Source organism: Lontra canadensis, unplaced genomic scaffold (assembly GCF_010015895.1).
Source record: "Lontra canadensis isolate GAN:19392208 unplaced genomic scaffold, GSC_riverotter_1.0 scaffold9, whole genome shotgun sequence".
Taxonomy (NCBI): domain Eukaryota; kingdom Metazoa; phylum Chordata; class Mammalia; order Carnivora; family Mustelidae; genus Lontra; species Lontra canadensis.
The window spans coordinates 14,564,495-14,588,299 of record NW_022631003.1 but is presented as its reverse complement, the minus strand read 5'-3'; the positions used below and the strand labels follow the sequence as shown (position 1 = coordinate 14,588,299).

The following is a 23,805-nucleotide window of genomic DNA, read 5'->3' as shown; positions in this document are numbered from 1 at the left end:
CGTGGAAACCATGGCTCCAGAACAACGTTTTTAAGCCACTGTGCTTCTCTTCTACTTCCCTTCCCCAGTCCCCCTCTATACTCTTGGCTATAATCAGGGGTTTTTTTGTTGTTGTTTTGTTTTGTTTTGTTTTGCCCCCAATGTGAGCAGGTGTAGTCCAGCTTAAAGAAGCTTGGGAGACCAGTTTGTACTCAGAGAAGAAAAGATGAAAAGACTTTGAATGTCGGGTAATCCCGCTGTTCCCAGACCTGGCTGAGCATCAAAATAGACAACCCTGGGACGTAAATTAAAAAGACAGAATCCTGGGTCCCTGCCCTAGATCTCGACACGGTGTGTATAGAATGGAGCCTAGAGAACTGTACCTTGATTAAGAGCCTTTGCTGACATAAATTCAAGTCCTGAAGGAATCGGAGGACAAGAGCAGTCCTGAGTAAACGGGTCTCCCGTCTGGAGATTCGCTCTCTGTGCTTTGGGTGGTGGCCGTTTGCCCTCAAGTGCATCTGGGCTTTCGTTTCAGGGTGTTGGGGAGGGCTTTGCTTTTCCGGGCTCCCTAGGCTCTCTAGGCTCTCTAGACATGGCCCGCCCTCTCATTTCTCTCTCCGGAAGTGCTAGAAGTTCTGCGGACGCCACCCCTGACGCTGCCCAGCGGGCGGTGTAGTCCAGGAACAGCTCGGACCCTCTCTTCTGGATGCCGAGTGCGCACGCTCTTCTCCAAACCCCCAATCGCCCCGCCTTCATCCCGCCCCTCCAGGGCCTTATCCCCGCCTTCCGTGGGAGTTTGGGGAGGAGCTTCGCCGCTGCCCCGCCCCTCCGCGCGCGCTCGTCGCCGTGGGGGCGTTCCCGGAAGTTCTTAATTAGCGGAGCTGATTGGCGGATCGTGGCTGTGTACCCTGCCGGGGTTTTCCGGAATTTGGGGAGAACTGCAGGGGGAACGATATGGCTTTTTCGAGTCAGCCCTTGCGGCAACTGCAGGGACCTCTGCTCCCACCCAAGGACTTGTTGGCGGAGGACGATGACTGTCTGAAGGAGGACGTGGAGGAGGATGAAGACCTGGAGTTTGTGGATGCCGAGGAGCTCTGCAGTGGAGGCGTCAAGGCTGGTACCCTCCCCGGGCGCCTCCACGGTGAGGAAGACCCCTACCCCGAGGTGATGGGATTGGTGGGTGAAATGTTTCCCGTTCTGGCCTTGACCTAAGTAAGACGCCCCATTGCTGCTAACAAACGTGTTTTGGGGATGGCCTAGCTGTTTCATCCTACTTAGGATAGGATTCGATAACTAAATAACAATAGCCATGACTTGAGAATACCACGTGTTAAGCTTGTGCTCAACGTGTTTTATCTCATTCGATGTTCACAACTCTTTGAGGTAGTTTTATTTTTATAGTCGAGGAAACAGTTGGATGTCGAGCCTGTATTCATACCCAGAATTAGAGTTTTAAACTATTTTCCTATCCTACCCGGAGTCAAATATTTATTTACCAGCTACTTAGAAAATACGCGCACACACACACCCACAAACATCTCAGGGCATTGTGGATTCATTAACTTTGTGTCAGTAACGTTGTGATGAGAGCTTATCTTGTGTAGTTTCCTGTGCTATGAATAATACCTGTTATGTGTACGTTGTGAGTGATATCTAAGAAAATTTTAGGGGTAAGACCAGAAAAATGTTGTGTGTTGATGGCATTGTTCTGAATTTGCGCTGTCCAGTACAATAGTCACCAGCCTCACGTGGCTCCTGAGAACTTGAAATGTAGCTCGTGTAATTGAGGAGGTGAAATTTTAAATTTTGTTTAATTTTAATTAATTTAAATTTAAATAGTCACATGTGAGTGGGCAGCACAAGTTTAGACAGAAAGTTTTCAAGTATTTGTGGAGGGTTTAGTCATTTATCCTAAAAGTATTAGTGACTGCATACCATGTTCCAGGCAGGGTGCTGTTTGTTGCGGGGGGGGGGGGGGGGGGGGGAATACCCAAGAGCGGTAAGATAATGAGGTTTCTGTCTTAATGGGGCTTGTTCTTTGGTGAATAAAACAAGACATTTTAAAAAATAATTACAGAAGTAACTGTAATGTTACTTAATGCATAAAAGGAATAATAAGTATTGCTCTGAGAGGTTATAACCTTGAGATTCAGGGAAGACTTTTGTGAGGAAGTGACAATTAAATTTAGAGGTCAGTAGTAAATCGGGGTAAACAGTAAGGAAGAGAACATTTGAGGCAGATGGAACAACTTATGCAAAGGCCCTGTGGTGGTGGTGGTGGGGGGACCATGGGATTTTTTAGAAACTGCATGAAGGTCATTTTTGGTTTAGGTCAGAGTAGCAGAGAGATGGCTGTTTTCAGAAGACAAACAGCAGACTTGCCATGTACCATATTTACCTCTTGGAATACAAGGACAAGTGGAACATTATCTTATTCTAGAGAGCTTACAGCACAGTGGAGGGAGACTGATAAATGGGTAAGTGGAATGTATATGTAGATATCCTAATAAACACCTGTACAGGGTGCTGTGGGGAGGAACAGAGTGGTAGATTTGGTAAAACATTGAAAAAGAGGTTTTAAAATGTCTTAAATTAACTTTTTTTTAAAGTTGTAATTTCTGATGAAAACACGCAAGAGCAATGTGACGTGTTTGGACGTTTTCCAGTAACGGGTCCTTGGTGGCGAGTGAAAGTGCACGTGAAACCTGTGGGATCAAGGAGCTATCAAGTTCAAGGATTTCCATCTTACTTTTTACAGAGTGATATGTCACCGCCAAATCAAAAACAAATCTGTTCCCTGTTTCTTAAAGACTGCAATTTCTCCAGTGATTATATAAATAAATTTTTAGCATGGGTAAATGCTGTATCAAGCTATAAAAACCTCAACTTTGGAAATATTAGGGAAACATTAAGAACGTTCCAAAAGGAAACTGGAAAGAAGGGTCAAAAACAGTCTACACAGAATGAAGAGGAAGAGTCTCTACTGGAAAATGAGATGTGCCTCCCTGTGGAAAACACGAGTAGGTGGGATTTTATCATCCAGTTTTATTGTAATTGAAATACTTAATGGCTAATGTGTTTTAAGATATCACCACTATAGTATCTTGGCACACTATTCTTTTTTAAAATCTGTTTTTGAAAATGTGTTTCTGTTGCTTTTGAGTTTGTCATTGTAATTTCTAGGTTACCTCATCATTAAGGTGGAGAGGTTGGGGGAGAGGATCTTTAAGCTCCTTTCAGTTCCTCCCCAGCTCTAAAGCTATGTTTCTCTCTGACTTTTGTGTGAATTGGATTACCTTGAGTCATTAAGAAAAAGTTCAGTTGTTAACTATTCAGTTCCAATTATTATTCTGTTTAAGAAGGCAGAGGAGAAAGAGAAGAATACGAGTATTCCATTTTGGAAAGATTTCAGTACAAAATGGTATAAAATAATTTTTTAGTATGGTGTTTTATCTGGACATTCACCTGAATGCAATATTTCATTTCTTAATTATATGAAATAAATTTGGCAGGACATCACTGAATGACATCAGTGACAAAAGAATCATGATAACAGTCAGAAAAATGATTATAAAGGTTAATATGTCAATGATTTATTTTTTATGCTTAGCTTTAAATTTATCTTTATAAATGGAATCACAAATTTTACTCTGATTATATTGTACACAAAAGTAAACAGGAGGCTAAGAAGTGGTTGTCTAAGCATTCGAAGAACATAAATTTTGGAGTTCTACACAATGATGAAAACCACTTCAGTGCAAAATCAATTGTTGTAATACAATCAATTTTCTTGCTGGTTCAAGTAAATTTATTTATCTCTCTTTGATTTGGATTTTTGGAACTGGTTGTGCTCCAGGAGGACATCTATCACATCATTGTTCTGTGAGCTCATCTGTATGTTTTGATTTGTTCTTTTCTGTTATCCTGTAGTTCCATTTATAAATGTAATGACAGCTTTGCAGTTTCCAAAAGTAATGGAATTCCTTCCAGTTCTTCTGCCTCGACACTTTAAACGGCTCATAAGCTCGGGTTCTACGAAGGTGTTGGAAGACATAGAAGAGATGTTAGGTACACATCCATGGAAACTTGGATTTAGTAAAGTAAGTAAGACACTCACCATTTAGTAATCTTGTGTAAGGGAGGATTTCTCAAACTTGACAGTTTTTGCATCTCTTTCAGAGGAAGAAAATTTGTATGGATCTCAATGTTGATTTTTCTTTTGTGTTAGAACCAACTATAAACTTCTTATACTTGTAGCTCTTATGCAGGAAATTTATGAAGGACAACAAAATAACAAAATTGATGACATTGAAATTGTCAATAATTTATTTATATAATTTAATTTAATAGAAAACATCTTTTTGGTGACTGGCCATTTGCAATGTGAATATAGATCTCATTGAAGACACAAGTTCTTAGGAATTTGGCAAATCCGTTTAGCCCCTCACTTTTCTATTTGGACTTTTGAAAACTTTCATTCCTCATGTGGTACATCATGATATGATTTGAATTTTTATTTGGCACAATAATACCACTTACATATGAATATGAATCCACTTCTGTTCTTACCATTAGAAACCAAGAGTAGGAGTGGCACCATGAGACTTCAGGGATGTTGGAAGCCAAACTCAGCACTAAAATGTTGGCAGTACTTGGTTATGGGTGGTTTTCCAAGTGAAATACAGTTTAAAAATTCTGAGATAATTCTTGGATCCCCAAGAATGCTTACCAAACCCCTTTCCCCCCAATCTGAAAAATACTGGAATGATGCATTTGTTTCCTATGTCAAATGATGATGACTTCAGTATATCTTGCAAAATGAAATTCTGGAGCATTAGATTACTATATATATCCAGTAGAGAAGAGAGACAGAACAATGCACATTCTAAGACTCAAGTGGAACAGGAGACTTGAAATCCCACTGTTGGGTGTGGAAACCACCATCAAGAATAAAGACCATTAGTGAGGTATTAGATGGCTGGCGCTACCAACCCTCTAAGTTGGTGCTTCACCCCATGGTCTGGGTTTAAACAGTAGAATTTTATTAATAGAAATTTATTTTAAACAATAGAAATTCATTTTCTCATGGTTTTGGAGGTTCTAGGTCCGAAATCAACTTGTTGGTTGGTTGGTTTCTTCTGAGTCCTTCTTAGCTTATACATGGTTGTGAGAAGACACTTCTCCCCAGGTCCTCACATAGTCTTCTTTTTGGGCCTATCTGTTGTAATTGCCCTTCTTATAAGGATACCAGTCATACTGGATTAGGGCCAATGACCTCATTTTAACTTAATTACCTCTTTAAAGACCGTATCTCCAAATATGGCCACATTTTGACATACTACCAGGTTAGGATTTCAACATATGAATTTTACGGGGACACATTTTAGCTCATAAAATGTATAGAGGGCTCCAGGAGGGATGTCTCTCTGGGCGGGGGAGAGAAATGGAGCTGGTGGAGAACCTACTGAGGGGATCATGGTGAAGGAAGTTTAGTGCACCTTCAGTGGAGTTTGGGCAGAATGGTTGAGAGGGATGTCAAAACCTAAACAAGCCAAGAAAGTGAGGCAGTCATGAATTTCACTATATATACAGGAGTTTGACACAAAAGTTAATATAATTATAGTATATCCTGTCACTCAGCTGTGAATCCTAACATCGATTTAACCAAAATTGATTAACAAAATGTATAACTTTTTTTCAGAGATGGGAAGAGGAGAAGCAGGTGTGGAGGTGATGGTATAAAAAATAGAGAGCTTAAAAAAAAAAAAAAAGATAGAGAGCTTCCCTAGAAAAAGACTTACCATAGGAGGGAGTTAATATTAAATAGCAAAAATTTTTTTAAAAAGGCTAGTATAAATAGTACTTAGAACAGTGTTGACTTTATAAGCCATGGAAAGGGTGAGTCAGGGGATTCCTATCTTTTGTGAGAAGCTGCATAGTGTTATTTGACTCTGAAAACTGCATGTGTATTGCTTCGAGAAAATATAATATTAATTAAAAATGTATATAGATCTTTAATTACAGTATGGCAAAAACTTGATGATGTCTTAGGTACCCAGTTTTTTTCCCCCAAATTTTGTTGATATACATGTCCTCTGGGACTTAAGCATTACTAACAAATAATACAGTTTTATATAATTCTGATAATATTCATCAACATTTATAATTTTTATAAACCAACTTGAACTTTATTTTCTTAAAGATAACCTACACAGAACTGAAGCTTTTGCAATGCGAGGCAAGTTGGACATCATTTTGTCAGTGCAAGTCTCTTCTCCGGTTGATGAGTGATTTGGAGAAGAATGCATTAATAATATATTCAAAACTGAGGCACATATGTCGAGACCAAGGGCACACATGCATTGAAGAAGCTGACTTAACTTCTAAGTTGTCAGACCAGATGTCCTTCCAAGAGGCTTGGCAGTCTCTGAAGTTTTTGAAGGACATTGGTGTGGTGACATACGAGAAGGGCTGTGTCTTCCTTTATGACCTCTACCAGGCTGAGCGAGGCATTGCCTCTTCCATATGTGACCTGATGACGAGGCCTCCATGGCATTTACGGGTGGATGTCAAGAGGGTGCTGGCATTAATTCACACCACGAACCCTGAGAATTCAAGAAGCGACGAGACACTGAACGAAAGCCAACTGGACAAATCAAGTTTAGAAAACTCTGTGGACATTCTGGAACCCCAGGACAGTGGTGACCACGTTTGGGAAAACGGTGAAAATGACGTGAACGCAGAAATAAGTGAAGCTCAACTGGACCAGGGTCAAGTGGCTGCTTTGGAAATGGTTTGCTCCAATGCCGTGACGGTCATCAGTGGGAAAGGCGGCTGTGGGAAGACCACCATCGTTAGCCATCTTTTTAAGCATATGGAGCAGTTGGAAGAAAGAGAGGTAAAAAAAGCCTGTGAGGATTTTGAACAGGACCAGGATGTCCCAGAAGAATGGATCACCTTTACCAAGCAAAGCCTTCAGAAGGCCGACAAGGCGCTAGAGGTGTTACTCACTGCCCCAACTGGGAAAGCAGCCGGCTTACTGCGGGAGAAAACTGGTTTTAATGCTTACACACTGTGTCAGGTAAAACTTTGCCCATTTTTTAATTTCTTCCTGATGGCACTCAGTAGGTACTTCTTGAATGTCTTAGGGCTCCCTTCTTTGTCACAGAACATTTAGATCAGAGCCACTCAGAGCAGCTGGTCTATAAACTGCAACTGGTTTGCAGGGAGGCAGAAGCTGGTGTGGGAAGGTCAGTCAGTAACCTGCTTCTCTCATGGAGAAAGTCTCGCTGTGAAAAGGAAGTCGGCCAAACGGAAGTGTAGGCGTCACGTCGTAGTTCATGTAGATTCTGGTACAAGCTTTATTCGGGGTGGGGCTGCTTACAGGCATGTTACCATCAACAGACCTTATCTGAGAAGCACTTGCGTGGGAAGGACAAGGTTTTATCCCATTTTATAGAAGGAAAGCTGCGTAGAAGTGAAGGCTTTGATCATCGGGTTCAGTTCTTTAGCTCCTTTACCCACAACAATGCATGGCCCACAGTCAAGTAATAAAATTTTCAAATGAATTGGTATGCTCGAAAAACATAGTTGGGGCTGTAGTTAGAACTCGTGGAGTTTTAAACTTGTCAAGAACTGAAAAGGTTTTTCTAGGTCTGACCTGTCATTTTATAGATCAAAGAACTCAGTTGTTGGAAGATTTCTGAAGGAAATAATCATTGACTTGGACTGTAAAGGACAGAGAGGTTCAGGTGAGAAGGAAATTTTATTTAGGGGGAAGGCCTTTCCACAGGCATTGAGGAGAACGATCATAGTGTGGATAGATGGTTTTGAGATGATGGCATTGATTAGAATGAATTCGGTGTGCTGTAAAATAATGGAAATCAGATTTGGTTTAGACTGGGAACTTGAGCTTTAAAGTTTGCAAAGTATCTCATTAAATCCTTGGTAAACCAGTGAAGTGAGTAGGTGGTATCATCTCCATTTTACAGAAGAGCCCAGTTGAAAACTGGGGGTATTAAATGACTTGCCGAAGATTGGAACCAGGTATAGAGCTACTAGCCCTTGGATTCAGGTTTGTGACCTCCCCTCTCATTGAGCTTCCTGTGGTGCCACAATTCCCTCCTTTATTATAGATCTCGCATACCTAACGGAGCTTGGACTTGGTTTACTGGGGAGCCATTTAGGATCCTAAGCAAGAGAATGAAATGAAGAAAGCAGTTTTAAGGAAGATTACATAGAATCACATAGCTGTGAGCCACCTCAGAAAGGACATTACACATTACCTTTATTTGTCACATGAGAGAACATAGCCCTAGAGAAGTTCAGTGTAGCTCACTGACAGTAGAGTCTTCTGATTATTTTATGATTTTTCTCATTATGCCTTCACATCTGGTTAGGCTGAAGGGTTGGCTTAGAAGAGGAGAGCTAGAGACGCATTGTTACTAAGTTTCATCTTATGTTCTAACTCTGATCAATGAGTAGTATCTTAATATCCGCCTGGGATGCTGGGAGAACATTTCCGAAGTCACATTTAGGGTCAGGAGAGAGTGTAAGGCCACAGGAAAGGCACGCCATTTATTTATCCCTCGGGCTTCGGGTTGCCAGATGGAGCAGATAAAAAATAAAAGTATTTTTTCAGTATAAGCAAGTAGCAAATATTGCATCAAACATAGTTGTACTAAAATGTCATTTATCATTTATCTGAAATTCCTGTATTAATCAGGCAATCCCATTTTGGGTTAGAATGTAGGGGAACATGATTGTAAGGCTGTGGGAGTAATCTAGGCTCATAGATGGGGCCTGTATTGAGTTGGCAACACCAAAAATACAGTGGAAAGTGTCAACCAGGCATTTCTAAGATAACTGATTGAATATATAAAATCAAAGGAATCAGTTGGCCGTGATTCAGATGTTCTTTTGAGACAAGGCCATTGAGAGAATGGGGGTTTTGTTGAAGGGAATTGATGCATTTGGGTGGAAAATATGAAGGCTTTTACTAAATAGTAGACATGTTGAATCTAGCTTCAGTAGAAAAATTAAATAAAGATAAGGTACCATGTAAGAAATCTGTGTACGTATATAGTTGTACATACTTGCAACGTAGAAACATTTTGGGAATGATGTATACCAATATATGTAATGTTCTCTGGTTTTATTTTCCAGATTTTTCTCCTCATCTGTATTTTTTATTTTTATTTATTTTTTTAGAAAGATTTTGTTTATTTTTGCAAGAGAAAGAAAGAGAGAGCACATGCGTGAGTGAGCTTGAGGGGGCGGGTAGGAGCAGAGGGAGAAGCAGGCTCCCCACTGAGCAAGGAGCCAATGCAGGACTCTGTCCCAGGACCCCAGGATCATGACCTGAGCCAAAGGCGGACGCTTAACCAACTGAGCCACCCAGGCGTCCTCATCTGTATTTTTTAAAATAGTAAATATTATTACATCTTTAATAAATACTTTTTTTAAGTTGTTTTGTTGGTAGTGGTGGGTGGGTTTTTAAATGTTGGGGGCGTAAGGGAGCTAAGAATATTAGAAGAAAAATAGCATTTTCATCATTAGGATGGGAAAGCAACCTTATTTCCAGAAGGGAGTGTTACGGTTGGGAGGAGAGGAGGGCTAAAGTGACCAGGCCATCTCAGGAGGCCAAGAGGTTTATTTGGGAATGGGAAAGAACAGGGAGCTCTGTCTGGTCGAGAGCTACAAGAGAAGGGTTGAGATCCTGCCAGTGCAACAGTGCCGGCTGTGAAGCTTGTGAAAGTAAACACACGTAGTACTTACCAGGAAACCCTTTTTTAAACTGTTTGATCTTATATTTGTTGTTGTTTTTAGATGTATTTGCTCTACTTCTCTGTGTGTCCATCCCTTTAGGGTTTTAAAACGTTTTAACTTGTGTGTCCTCCAGTTCTTTAGACTGTCTCCCTGTGTGGCTTTACCTACATCCTCCCCCGCCACCCCACCCCATTTAAGAGTTTTGTTTTAAAATTACATGTTGTTAAGATTTTGTTCTGTGAACTTTATAACCTGAACTTAGAAATGCCATACTTTGCTTGTAGGTCAATTACAGCTTTTATTTATGGGAGAAGAAAAGCCCGGCCAAGAACCGTCCGTGGAAGTTTTCTTCAGTTAGAGTTCTGGTTGTGGACGAAGGGAGTTTGGTATCCGTCAGAATCTTCAAGTCCGTTCTGAAGTTATTGTGTGAGCACTCCAAACTTTCCAAGCTTATTATCCTTGGTAAGTTAAAGAGAGTTGGAATCCTAATTGTTTAGTTCAAAGCATTGCAGTTGGTAGCCGGCTTACACCATTTCACTGTTTTATTATCCATATCCTACAGGCAGGAAGCCATTTCATAGAGCCCACCGCCCCCCCCCCCCCCCCCTGAGTTCAGTCTGACCTCTCCTTCTATCAGCTCAGGTGGTTCTTCATTTGGGCCGGGATATTAGCAGGGCAAGCTGCAAAATGAAATAGAGTTGTCAGGGGTTTCTGCTAATCACCTAAATGATGACTGTTAAAACAGTAAAAATGTCCCACCCTTAGAGCAAATAATGATGTAGATCATTCGGAAATAATAAGAAGACTGAACTATAGACCACTTGGGAGTGCATTTATGATTTTTGGCTAATAACTCAAGTTGGATATCAGTAGCTTCTTAAATCCTTTCCCATTCTGGTGAGATTTAGATTCGGTTGGGTACCACTGGTCTGTAGACCGTATGATTTCTTGGAGAATCATACCGTGAGAAGCAAATTGTATGCAAATAATTCTCTTAGGTCTTTGAGGATGTGCTGTAAGCAGTTGATTCTGTTAGTGGCTTAAGCATTTCCTCAGTTTCCATTGAGAAAATAGTTGTGGTTTGTTTTTTTTCTTTAAACTCCAGGGTTGGTTTGTTTCAAGAAATTTCTAATAGAGCCAAACATTATCAGTTATATTATGGGAATCTATCTCTTATCAAATATGTAGGGCTTGTTTGTGTTTTATATGTTCACTCTATTTATTTGAGGCCATGGATTCTTCTAGGTCCACTAAGACGTTGAGCAAGATTGAGTAGGTGACTGAATACCATATACCTGAGATTCTAAGGCACGTTTTTCTCTAAAATGTATGCCCCTAGACAGTTTGCCCCGGGTTATAGGTATGAAGGAAGTTCAATTCAGATGTTACCTTACTGTGTTATCACTGTTTTTTATATCTCAACTGTTCCTTCTGAATGCTTCGTTGTTAAATGTTTTTAAAGAGTTGATGTTCTTAAGTAATTTGGGGGATGCTTTTTTCTTAGAGTAACTATAATTATAGCATATGGCAGTAGGGAGAAATAAAAACAACTTCTAAATTTCAGGATCCCCGTTACCGAATACCTACTATATCTTATTCTCCTCTTAGGTGATATTAGACAGTTGCCCAGCATCGAACCTGGTAACTTGCTGATAGATCTTTTTGAGACTCTTAAGTCAAGAAATTGTGCTATTGAACTAAAGAAAAACCATAGAGCAGAATCTGAGCTAATTGTGAACAATGCCACAAGGTATAGTATAATGAAAAATTTGCATTTTCTCTCTGTTGTATTAGAGATTCAAAGTAAAAAAATACCTATTAGCTTTTCCATTAGGGTAGTTCAGTGCGGTACGTTTACTGTGCCCTTCTAGCACACTTATTCTGGCCTTCAGGCATATACGCACCCTTTGCCCCAGAGTTAGAAAAACAAGGTAATGTTTTTCATTACTGTTCCGGCATGAATTATTGAAATTTAAGAGCAAATGTATTTTCCCGATTAAAAAAAAATATATATATATATATATATATATATGAATTAAAGTTGCATCAAGCTTAGAGATTAGAATAAGCCCAAGGGAAACAGAGACTTGGAAATGAGTTCATTAGACTTCAAGGGAGAATGGGAAGAATTATCCCCTAATTTTTGTAAGGGGAGCCCAAGCCAAAAAAAAAAAAAGGAATATGGTATTTTCTGTGATGAATCCTGGTGGTACCCATGGCATATTATTCCCCTTAGAGTAGAAGAGAATCCTTCTCTTCCCTTAGTCTTTGCATACGCCTTTAGGGTGACCCTCTGTAATTTATGTGATGGGATCCCAGAATACTAAGACTGTTTTATTCATTGGGCCAAGATTTATCTTTGTTTTTTGACACTCTTTTACAAAATGTTGTTTTTGTTGCTCGAACATTTTCATGGTTGGATTCAGCAGAAATGAGAACATTCAAAACTTCCTTTCTCTATGCCCCTGTCTGCCCTGGGTAGGACTATAGGAATATAAGAAGGATTGACAGGGATAGGGCGGATGTGGTAGGTTCATTTTAATTCATTAAGCACAAGAATGTGTTGGATGTATAATATCCTTTTTGTCTAACTGGGGTCCCAGGATCGAGGCCCACATTGGCTCCCTGCTCCACAGGGAGTCTGCTTCTCCTTTTGACCCTCTCTCCTCTTATGCTCTTTTGATCTCTCTCTCAAAAAAATAGATAAAATCTTAAAAAAAAAAAAATCTTGGAGGAATCTAAAAGCACATTAGATTTCTTAGAAGTTAGTTTATCTGAAACTTAGGAATTCCTTTTATTAACCCTTTTAGTGTCATTTGAGCTGTGCTGCTTTCATCATTCCTTCTTAATTGTCATCACCAAATATTTAATGTCACATAGAATCCCAGTGATAGCAGAGAGGGGCTCATAGAGTTAGAATCAAGTTCTGGGTCAGAAGCAAAACAGGAACTCCATGGTGATTCTCAGCACCCCCAAATTTAGTTCTGGGATATTTATATATCTGGGATATATAACAATAATAGGACATTGCCCATGGAACTGTTGTGAGGGTTGAGGGTATTCATCTGTTTTGAGGCACTGTATAACTTAGTTTTTTGTGAATAACAGATATTAAATGATCTATTGCAAATCAGTTAAACCTTTTGATCTTTGTCTTTTTGATCTTTGATCTTTTTCCCTTTCCTCCCTTTCAACCCTATGAGGAAGGGTTGAAGATGGCAGTAGGATACCACTAGCTTTGAAGCAAGGTTGCCATTAGGTCTTTTCAGGGAGTTGGTCTTCTTCCAGATAACCAAGGGGAGATCTTGTTATGACAAGGCACCTGCCCCAGGCTCTGTTTTCTGATAGGATTTGCTAGTCTTGGGAAATATAAGAACAAAAGAAGGAGGAGGGCATAGAAGCAAAGAGAAGATGTGGATACTTGGTTCAACTGAGAAAATGAGGCCACATGTATGATACACACAAAAGAAAGGTGGAAAAGAGTGTGATGTAAGCCTATGGAAAAGGCCCCAGAGAGTCCAGATTAATTGAAATAGAAAGGGCTATGGAGCCAGAAGGGCCCAGATTTACCTCCTAGCCCTTCTGCTTTCTACCTCTGTGTCTGGAGGCAGCCCACCGCAGTTGCATAAGCCTCATGCTACTCATCTGTGAAATGAGGATAATACCTACCCTTGTATTGGTCTGGAGGAGACTAGGTCAAATTCTCAGAATGGTAAATTCCCTGGCAGTTTTATCTAATGCTTTTAATTTGCTGGGGGTAGGGGACTGACTGATAAATGTAACATTACAGTCTTGCTAATTCTATTTTCAAACTCATTTGCTTTTTATAATGCCTATATGGGTAGCCTTTTCATCTTATTTATTGTCTATTAGCAGATATCAGTTATTGTAATGACATTATTTCTGATAATATATGAGGACACATTTTTGGATGCTAATGTACTTGCTGTATTATTTTATCTTCCCTTAAGAATCTCAAGACGCCAATTTCCAATATTTGATGCAGAGCTGAATATCTCTGATAATCCAACACTCCCTGTGTCAATACAAGATAAAACATTTATTTTTATCAGACTCCCAGAAGAGGATGCCAGCTCTCAATTATCGAAAAATGATCCTCACTCTTGTAAGTATAAACATCTGTATTATGTAGCGTTACAATTTCAGTTTTCTGAAATTACCAAATGTTACCAAATGTTAGTTACCAAATGACTAGTTGTAATTTTATTCGGTGGTAAAGATAAATATTGCTAGTAAAACATTTAGGCACTGTTAATAAATAAACTATTTATTCATCATCAAATGCAGAGGACCTTGGATTTTGTAAAGAAGTAAGTTCTCCAGCCCAACATATGTAACCGGATCTGCCTTAACAGATCATATGTGTAACATCTCATGCTGGAAGGAACTTGGAAGGACTAATGACCCACATATAAAGACACACATACCCAAGAAGTAAGCTCTTGACACATACATAGTAAGAGCTCAGTATTTGTTGAGTGAAGAGGTAGATGTAGATGATAAGTTTAAAATGAAGCAAAGCCCCAGGAATCCAAGTTCATTCAGGAGAAAGCATATCCTAATTAATGAAGATTTTCTTCTATAGCAATTGGAAAAGTAATTACATTTGCTATTGGGTACATTTGAGAATCAAAAATAATGGTTAAACTATTGCCAAGTTGAGTTCCTACTAGTTCTTTCTGTTTCTTATCAAATGGACAGGCTTTGCTTCTAATTATGGGTCTTAGGATGACAACATAACAGGGTCAAAAAGAGCACAGGATATGGAGTCTTTTCACTTACGTGTAAGACCTGTGTCACATCACATAACCATTTGTAAAATGGGAATAATAGGACATTGCCCATGGAGCTATCATGAGGGTTGAGGGCATTCATCCATTTCAAGGCACTATATAACTTAGTTTTTTGTGAATAATAGATATTAAATGATCTATTACAAATCGGTTAAACCTTTTGATCTTTATTTGTATTCTAAACATACCTAGCAAGCTTTTTTTAAATAGTGTAATGGTTTCCTCAAAATTGAATTCATGAAGGTTTAAATGATTATTACCGAGCATTTACTGTAGTGTTGTCATCATTCTTCAGGGTATATCCTAACCACTTAGCAACTTTCACTTCGATGTGAAATTCAGGGTCGTACTGCTTTATGTGTAAGCCTCTCCTGCTTTGTGGGTCATAGTCATAGTTCCCTTGGGTTCGGGTCCATTCACATGGTATAATAATTTTTTTCTCTTTTGAAATGGGATCATATAATACATAGTATTCTATCAATGCCCTTTTGATTTTTTAAATTATGGAAATAATTTCTATTCCTTAAAAAACGTCAAATAATTCAGAAGTGTCTGAAGTAAAAATGAATATTTCCCTGTCGTCTTCCTCTCCGTTTCCCCCAAGGCAACCCCCAAAAAGTCACATACTATTTTTCTTCCTCACCCACTACTCTTACTATGCCGTAAGAATTTGGTGTTGATCCTTTAAACCTTATTACATCCAGACACAAACATATAGTATTTACTTAATCTTATGTGAATAGGATGATAAGCTGCATGTTGCTTTGTGATTTTTTTATTAAATATATTGTGAATAATTAATAGGTAACATTCTCACAACAGTTTAGTTAAGAGCAGGTACTAGTACAGATAAAAAGATGAGACTTAGCTGGTTAAGGAATGTGCCCTCCTTGCCACTCCATTTGAGGCTACCTAAAATATGATTAGTTTTATTTCCGGTGCCCATTCTTTATGTTAATGAGAATGTACTTTAAGAAAAGAGCAGTCTGTTTCAGAATGACAGCAGAGCTCAGCCGATGCTGTTTTTCCATCTCAATTACAAACTTCAGCTGGGAAGTTAGTCCCTTCTTTAAAAGAACTGAATAAATATTCCTTAGAGAGAGGCCTGTTGTGCTTTTCCATTAATAATTAAGTTACGGAGGAAATGATTCCCATTATTACGAAGTACAGAGACAGAAGACAGGCTTCATAGCTGGGCTAGAACTTCAGAGGTGCTGAAGTGTGAGAAAAATGCGTGTCTTAGAATCAATGAAATACAGTGTACGTATTGATCTGTAAGATGTCGAGAGAATGAAGAAAGTGGGGAGCCTAACAGCACGATCCTGTACGTGTAGAGGAAAACAATATCCTGTGAGACCTTTGGAAATTCCTGCTCTGGCAGCCCCGGGGTTGGCTGAGGGTGAGCTGAGTGGCCATTTGTTAGTGAGAATCTTCCCTTCATCTGAACGACGAAGGGCTCATAAGCAACTAATTTAAACTTCCTCGAGCAGGGCATCACAAGGCCTGGGTTTTTTCATTCCATGTGATTCATCTGCTACAAGGGGAAGGCACAGAAGCCTAGAATGCTCTTACCTAAGTTTTTCTGTCTTCTCTCATGAGAAATGTTCACTGTTTTGTACTATTGGTAAGACAGATGAGAGGAAGTCTCCTTCTCAGTGCTTTGAGGGAAGCTCTAATCATTGTCAGTGATCCGAGGTCTAAAAGGGAGGCCGGCCACCCTCTGCCATTTGGAAAGTGACTTTTACTTCCAAGAGCCTCAGCTTCACATTTCTATCTAGAATATAATCGGTGTCTGCGGTCCAGCTATTTCCTAGCTGGCTAGTTATGGCCCCTCTTAGGATGGATGCCCCAGCCGTCAGGGGTTAACCTTTTAGTTGCTGGCTCCTGGGGAGGTCTGGGCGTCTTGGGGGAGCAAGTGAAATCAGTGCCGAGTGGTTATATTATAAATTAGGACCTGTCCTGGCTAGTGGTTGACGCCTCTGTTGAGGATAGGGCATCTGGGATCTTCATCGTCGTTCTCACTTCTGGTGCTCTGGCTGCTGTCGCAAATGACTTTGGCGTCCCCATGGTCCACTTGTACTCCATTTCCCAGAGCCCCCTCAGCAGGAATTCTGAGTTGCTCCATCAAAACAATGTTGTACTTTGGTGCTTTTCTGTATTAACTTTTTTCTCTTGAATTACCAGATTTATATTCTGCAGTTAGAACCCTACTCAAAGAAAATGACCTTCAAGACGCACAAACATCCCAATTTATTGCATTTAGAAGGTAAGGCATTTACAGCATTTTAATGTTCTCAGCCTTGCCTTTAAATCTCATAACTTATATAGATGCTGTTTAAATGAGAGACTCTCCTCATTCATCACTGCTAATTCTTGCTCTAATCTTGAGGTCTTTCTTTGTTAGACATGGCAGACGGCGGTTTTTAAACAGGGCTCTTTGGGTGGCTCAGTCAGTTAAGCGTCTGACTCTTGGTTTTGGCTCAAGTCATGATCTCGGGGTCGTGGGATCCAGCCTGCATCAGGCTCTGCACTGAGCACTGAGCGTGGACCCTGCTTGGGATTCTCTCTCTCTCTCTCTCTGCCCCTCTCCCCACTTGCACTATCTTTCTCTCTCTCAAAATAAATAAATAAAATCTTAAAAAAAAATAAATAGGGCTCTTGCTACGGAATATTATCTTTGGAAACTCCCATAAAATCTGAGCGGAACAAAGATTTACATTAAGATAAAAATGACAGAGGCCCTTGGCTGGCTCAGTCAGCGGAATGTGGTGCTCTCGATCTCCGGGTCGTGAAGTTAAGCTCCACGTTGGGTGGAGAGATTACATAAAAATAAAAACTTCAGTAAAAGGAAAGATAAAAATTAAAATGCTTTCTCCTGGACCTCTTCCTGGAAACTTTTAGTCTTGTGTAGTACATTGACATCGTGGGTAACAGGAGTAAACACAGAACAGATACCATTATGGTGATCCTCGCTTCTTGCTTGTTCATGTGTTCCAGGCAAGACTGTGACGTCATCAACGCCTGCTGTTGCAAGCACTACACGGGCCACCTAATCAAGTGAGCACAAAAGATCCAAAAGCTCCAGGACAGTCCTTCCTTTAGTCACCGTTCTTTTATTTGTCTTGACCTTTATCACTGTAGCCACATATTTAAAAATCATTTTTATTCTCACTTGTGAAGTCAGACGATCTCTTCAATTAAATATAATGTGTATGCTTAGGCACTGACTGTTTTGGCAATCTGTGTCATCAGAAAAATAAGGAATACAGTTTTCCTTGTGGTTTTCAAGTTGGCAACCTCCAGCTTCTCCAAGATGAGTGTGGGGAATTCAGAATGTTTTCCAAATACGATATGTGCCTAGGTGTGTCCGGGAACCTTAACAACTGGATACCTGCAGAGAGCACCTTAGTGGACATCTGTCAGAGAAATATGAGTGTGGAAAATTTGCTCTGTTTACACACAGGAAGAATTAACTCACTTGTCTTGCATTTATCTACACTTACTATTTAATAAGTGTAGAAAACATAGAGACATGAAAGTTCTAGAAGAAGCTCCCTGTCTGTTGAGGGAAGCCACAATGAAAACCACCTGAGATAGCCTCACAGAGGGTTAGGGAACACCGGCAGGAGGTCATCCAGTCTGTGTTCCAGTGACTGTGATCTTGGCGGGGCTGGGGGGTCAGTTTCACTTTTCCACATATGTAAAAAGAGGATACCGAGCAGCATTTCCCTTGTGCAGTTGTAGTGAGGGTGAAATGAAATAATATCTCTAAAGCACTTAGCCTAGTAACTGGTATATCACCAGTGTTTATTCAATTTGCTGCTGCTGTCCTGATAAAGGTCATAATTATTAGACTAGAAATATGTGTATGTGGGGTTTAAGACATGAAATAGGGTAGTGATAGGAGAGATTGGAGAGGAGAGGATGAATTTAAAAGGTAGACTCAATAAGATCCTGGGTAACTTTTAGAACATAGAGCAAAAGAGAGATGTCAGCATTTATGCCAAGATTTCTAACTTGAAAAAAATTTGGCTGGGATGGGTCTTTGGGTTTGCAGTGCCATGGAGGGGATAGGTGATCAGACCATGACTGTGGGAGCCTGATTTCTTGTTGACATTTGGAGAACAAAAGTGAAGTAAAGAGAGTGGAAATCATTTTGAAAATTGGATCAGATCTGAGTCGGGATTAATGCTTAAACAAAATGAAATTGAGTTTTTCCAAACCTCAATGACGTATTCTCATTTTCTGACCCAGAGACCATCGGAATAGGCTTCAGTTTGGAGTTGGTGATAAAATTTGCTGTACCAGGAATGCATATCTCTCAGAGTTACTCCCTGAAACTACCTCTCCCAGTCAGGAAAGTGATGAACGAGAGGCCAGTGGTGACGATTTTAATGGTACTCCTCATGGTTTTGCTAAAAATAAGCATGACTTTGAAAGTGATATTCGACTCTGCAATGGAGAAATATTTTTTATAACAAAGGCAAGTGATAACAGAAAAATAGTACCTTTTTACCTATTAGAGATAGATGTGTTTTTTTTTTAATTACCCTAGGTTTGATTCAGAATCTAATATCAGAGTTGACATTCTTCCATAATTTTTTGCTAAAGATTTTTGTATTCACTTTTTTTTTTTTTTTTTTAAGATTTTCTTTATTTGAGAGAGAGAGCACAAGAGAGGGTAGGGTCAGAGGGAGAAGCGGATTCCTGCTGAGCAGGGAGCCTGATGTGGGACTCAGACCTGGGACTCCAGGATCATGACCTGAGCCAAAGGCAGTCACTTAACCAACTCAGCCACCCAGGCACCCTATATTCATGTTTATGAGGGATATTGGTTTGTAGTTATCTAGTAATATCTTGTCTGGTTTTGGTGTCAGAGTAATACTGGCTTCATAAAATGAGTTGGGACATGTTTCTTTCTCTTATGTTTTCTGGAAGACTTTGTGGAGAAACATTTTTAAGAAGTTCGAAGAGCTTGGGTAGCAAAAATAAGGGACAAATGACACACTTACTGTATTTTGCAAAGCATCATTTCCTTGGTTGCTGCTTAACTGTAGAAATGAGAAGTTTCGTTGAATTTGTTCTCATTGTGTAAATGCCCTCTTAAACTTTGAGGTTATTGTTTATAAGTTGTGAGGAAAAATCAGCTTTTTGCAAAGAGTATATGCAGACTTAGAGTGCAAAAAGTGAAATGTGTAGACTTCAGAACAAGTTAGACAACAAAGACTGTTCTCCAGAGAGTCAAACTGAGGTCAAGTTTCAAGCTGATTAAAATTTGGCTGTATATGTGTTCAGTTTGTGCTCAGGTATAGGTTTTTAGCCTTTTGAAAGTTCTTAATAATTGTGAATATACATGCTATTTTATGTTCAACACAAAAATAGAGTATCTCTACGGTGTGCATATTTAAAAACATACAAAATAGTTCTTTGTTTTGGCTATAGGATGTCACTGATGTAACTTTTGGAAAGAGAAGATCTTTGACCATTAATAATGCAGCTGGTTTGGAAATAACTGTGGACTTCGAAAAACTAATGAAATATTGTCACATAAAACATGCATGGGCAAGAACTATCCACACTTTTCAGGTAACAGTGGACATTTATAAAGCTATTTGGACAGGTTTCCAGGCCACAGAGTATCTTCAGTGATTTTCTTCTTAACCTTTGCTGTCTTTATTTGTTGAATGAGAGACAAGGTTACCAAGGTTTACATAAATGGTACTGGGATGTTTATTTTTGCAGCTTACTTTTTTACTGTTGTATAATCAACTTTATTGGGGTATAATTTGCATAGGCATTTATATTTATAAAACTGGATGCATTTTGATAAATTTTTCCTCTTCCTCTGTTCTTGTGAGGCACCTACTTTCTACTTGGGAATTTTAGTTTTCTATAACAGTTGGAAAGGTAGCACAGACTGTCCCCACATACCCTTCCTCCCACTTTCCCTAATGTTAACATCTTATACAACTATGATGTTTTTGTCAAAACTAAGGAATTACCATTAGAAGAATACTATTAACTAAGCTACATACTTTATTTGGATTTTGTCCGTTTTCCATTAATATCCTTTTTCTGTCCCAGGATCTTATCCTGGATACAACATTGCACTTAGTACAATTTGCATATAAATTCTGGGGTTTTTTTTTTGGCGCTGGGGGAGTACATGATGAAGGGCAGAAGGAGACTGAGAATCTTAAGCAGGCTCCACACTGGGTTTGGAGCCTGACGTGGGACTTGATCTCACAATTTTGAGATCATGACCTGACCTGAAATCAAGGGTTGGTTGCTTAACTGACTGAGGTACCCAGGTGCCCCTTAGCTCTATTTTAACTCTTTTGAATTCTTGTAAGTTTTTTTTGTGGTTTTGTTATTTAACTCATTGTTTTGAGCACCCCTCTTTGATGTTGGTATGTTGCTCTAATCATGAAGCTGCATCAGCCTACATTTGCATGGGGAAAAATTTAGGTTAGCCTGTATCCTCCACTGGTAGGCAAAAATTAATTAGCATAGGGATTTTGTTTTGTTTAAGTAGATGGTGTTTTATTTATTAACCTACTCCATCTCAGCTCCAAAAAGAATTTGAAATGACATACAAAAAAGCTCACAATTCAGCCTGATTTTTTTTTTTAAAGACAAAGTAATGATGTGAAGTGGAAAATAAAGGTAAGGCTGATAAAAGGATTCTTGCTAAAAGTGGGATGGAATCCTGATCTGCGCGCTGACCTATTTGCCTGCTAGTGTTGACAGCAGATTTGGCTCTAAATTTTCAAACCAAGAGAGAGGCTGTCAGTGGACTGTGTCTGTGGGTTAAAAAACACAAAACAAAACGAAATGAAACAATTGTTTAGAAGTACAAATGTTCGTGGCTGCGAGGTCCTGGCACAATTTCTCCCATGGATCTTTATGATGGGCTCTCTATAATTCTGAAAACTTGTATCATGTAATTTTGGGGAATTTTCTTGAATAATTTCATAAGATTTCTTGTCCTCAGTTTTCTCTGTTTCATCTTTGTAGAATTTCTTCTATGTTCAACCTCCAGACTGATTATCCAAATATCCTATCTCTGTCCTGTTTTCCATCTCGTTATCATTTTGCTGTATTTTCTGAGAGACTCTGTCAAATTTATAATCCAGCCTTTTTTTACATTTCTGGACAAATGGAGTATGAAGGGGTCTTTTTAGTACTCGATTAAGGTTGTAGTAACTGTCTCTAAATGTTATTTTTATTGAGTCTGGCTCTTATTTTGTGGTTGAAATAGCATCTCTTACCTCTAAGAACATTCATGATTGCTCTCTTGTATGAGTGTAGTTTGTTTATTCCAAGTTCAGTTCAGTTCAACAAATATTTATTGAGTCAGACTGTTCTTGGTGCTTGGTTTAGATCAGTTTATGAAACAAAGGTACCTGCCCCTGTGAAGATTACATTTGGTGGGTAGGAGGAAGGAGAACAGACACAGTAGTAAAACACTAAGTAAACAATAGTTGACCCTTGAACACTGTGGGGGTTTGAGGCATCGACCCTGCCTTATAGTCAGAAATCCATGTACAATTTTTGATTTCCCAAAGATTTAACTACTAGTAGTCTACTGTTGACCAGAAGCCTTACCAATAATGTAAAAAGATGATTAACCATATATCTTGTATGTTCTATGTATTATATAGTGTATTCTTTTTTTTTTTTTTTTAAGATTTTATTTATTTATCTGACAGAGACAGCGAGAGAGGGGACATAAGCAGGGGGAGTGGGAGAGGGAGAAGCAGGCTTCCTGTTAAGCAGGGAGCCTGATGCAGGCTCAATCCCCGGACCCTGAGATCATGACCTTAGCCAAAAGCAGATGTTTAACAACTTAGCCACTCAGGCACCCCTATATACTGGTATTCTTAACAATAAAGTATAGAAGGAGGTGCCTGGCTGGCTCAGTCAGTAGAGCATGTGACTCTTGGTCTCCGGGTTGTAAGTTTGAGCCCTATAATCTTAAAAACAAAGTAAGCTATAGAGAAGAAAATGTTATTAAGAGAATCATAAAGAAGAGAAAATACATTTGCAGTACTGTACTGTATTTATCAGAAGGAAAAATTAATGTATAAGTGGACCCATGCAGTTTAAACCCATGTTGTTCCACGGTCAGCTCTTTGTGTTATGGTAGTAGTTGGCAAATGCTATGGAAACGGGATGGGGGTAAATATGGGATGAAGCTGTCATTTTTTTTTTTTTTAAAGATTTTATTTATTTATTTGACAGAGATCACAAGTAGTCAGAGAAGCAGGCAGAGAGAGAGGAGGAAGCAGGCTCCCTCTGAGCAGAGAGCCCGATGCGGGGCTCGATCCCAGGACTGTGGGATCATGACCTGAGCTGAAGGCAGAGGCTTTAATCCACTGAGCCACCCAGGTGCCCCGAAGCTGTCATTTTAAATAGTAGTTGGTATAGGCCTCATTGAGAAGGTGGCTTTTTTTTTTAATATAGTCTAAAAGTATTTCGAACTTTATTTTTTTAATAATTTCATGTTGCTATTTATTTTATGTTTTTATTATGTTCAGTTAGTTACTGTGTAATACATCATTAGTTTGAGAAGGCGGCATTTGAGGAAAGACTTGAAGGAGGTAAGGAAGTTAACTGTGTGGGTGTCTGGGAGAAGAGCATTCTAGGTGGAGAGAATAGCTAAGGCCAGGGTTCTTAGGTGGGAGTCTATCTGTTACATTTGAAGAACAGGAACAGCAAGGAGGCTGGCATTGGAGAGTGAGAAGAGATGAGGTCAGAGAAGTAATGTGAGGTAAGGGAAGGTAGAAGGATTGGGGGCCGGGTCACCTCCTTCATCTTCTAGGACTATAGTATCTAGTATGGTATCCATATCTGGCCCACTGTCAATTTTTTGTAGATAAAGTTTTATTGGAACGCAGCAGCACTGGTTCATTTACATATTAGCTATGACTGCTTTTGCATTGCAAAAGAATTGAGTAGTTGTGATAGAAAACATCTGGCCTGCAGAACCTAACATACTTATTTTTTGACCCTTTGCAGAGAAAGTGGTTTGCCCCCCCCCCCCAAGGTCCATAGACACTTTCACATTCTAAGTCTATAAAATCTCAAAAGAAATGAATGGTTTGTGTTTATTTTTCTAAATGTTGAGTTTCAGGTCATATTTAGAGAAGAGAAGTAAATGTATAAAAACGTGCCTCCTTCAAGAAGTTCAGTAGTTCTAATGATTCAAGGAAGGTATGAAAAGAGGACGAATGATTTC

General features: G+C 39.4%; 1 protein-coding gene across 3 annotated transcripts in view; it reads left to right on the top strand.

Annotated features, from left to right (window-relative positions):
• The first annotated feature begins 894 nt into the window (after positions 1 to 894).
• Positions 895 to 23,805, top strand: part of HELB (DNA helicase B) — a 29,857-nt gene continuing 6,946 nt past the window's right edge. The window contains exons 1-11 of one of the 3 annotated variants that reach the window (XM_032854886.1): positions 895 to 1,123; positions 2,592 to 3,002; positions 3,913 to 4,082; positions 6,185 to 7,063; positions 10,035 to 10,212; positions 11,359 to 11,500; positions 13,722 to 13,876; positions 16,749 to 16,830; positions 17,562 to 17,621; positions 18,819 to 19,047; positions 20,007 to 20,150. In XM_032854886.1, coding sequence (XP_032710777.1) covers positions 937 to 1,123; positions 2,592 to 3,002; positions 3,913 to 4,082; positions 6,185 to 7,063; positions 10,035 to 10,212; positions 11,359 to 11,500; positions 13,722 to 13,876; positions 16,749 to 16,830; positions 17,562 to 17,621; positions 18,819 to 19,047; positions 20,007 to 20,150 — 2,637 coding nt within the window. In that variant the 5' untranslated portion in view covers positions 895 to 936. Of the gene's footprint in view, positions 1,124 to 2,304; positions 2,460 to 2,591; positions 3,007 to 3,912; positions 4,083 to 6,184; positions 7,064 to 10,034; positions 10,213 to 11,358; positions 11,501 to 13,721; positions 13,877 to 16,748; positions 16,831 to 17,561; positions 17,622 to 18,818; positions 19,048 to 20,006; positions 20,151 to 23,805 lie in introns of those variants that run through there. The other 2 variants (XM_032854887.1, XM_032854888.1) reach the window with 2 other exon arrangements.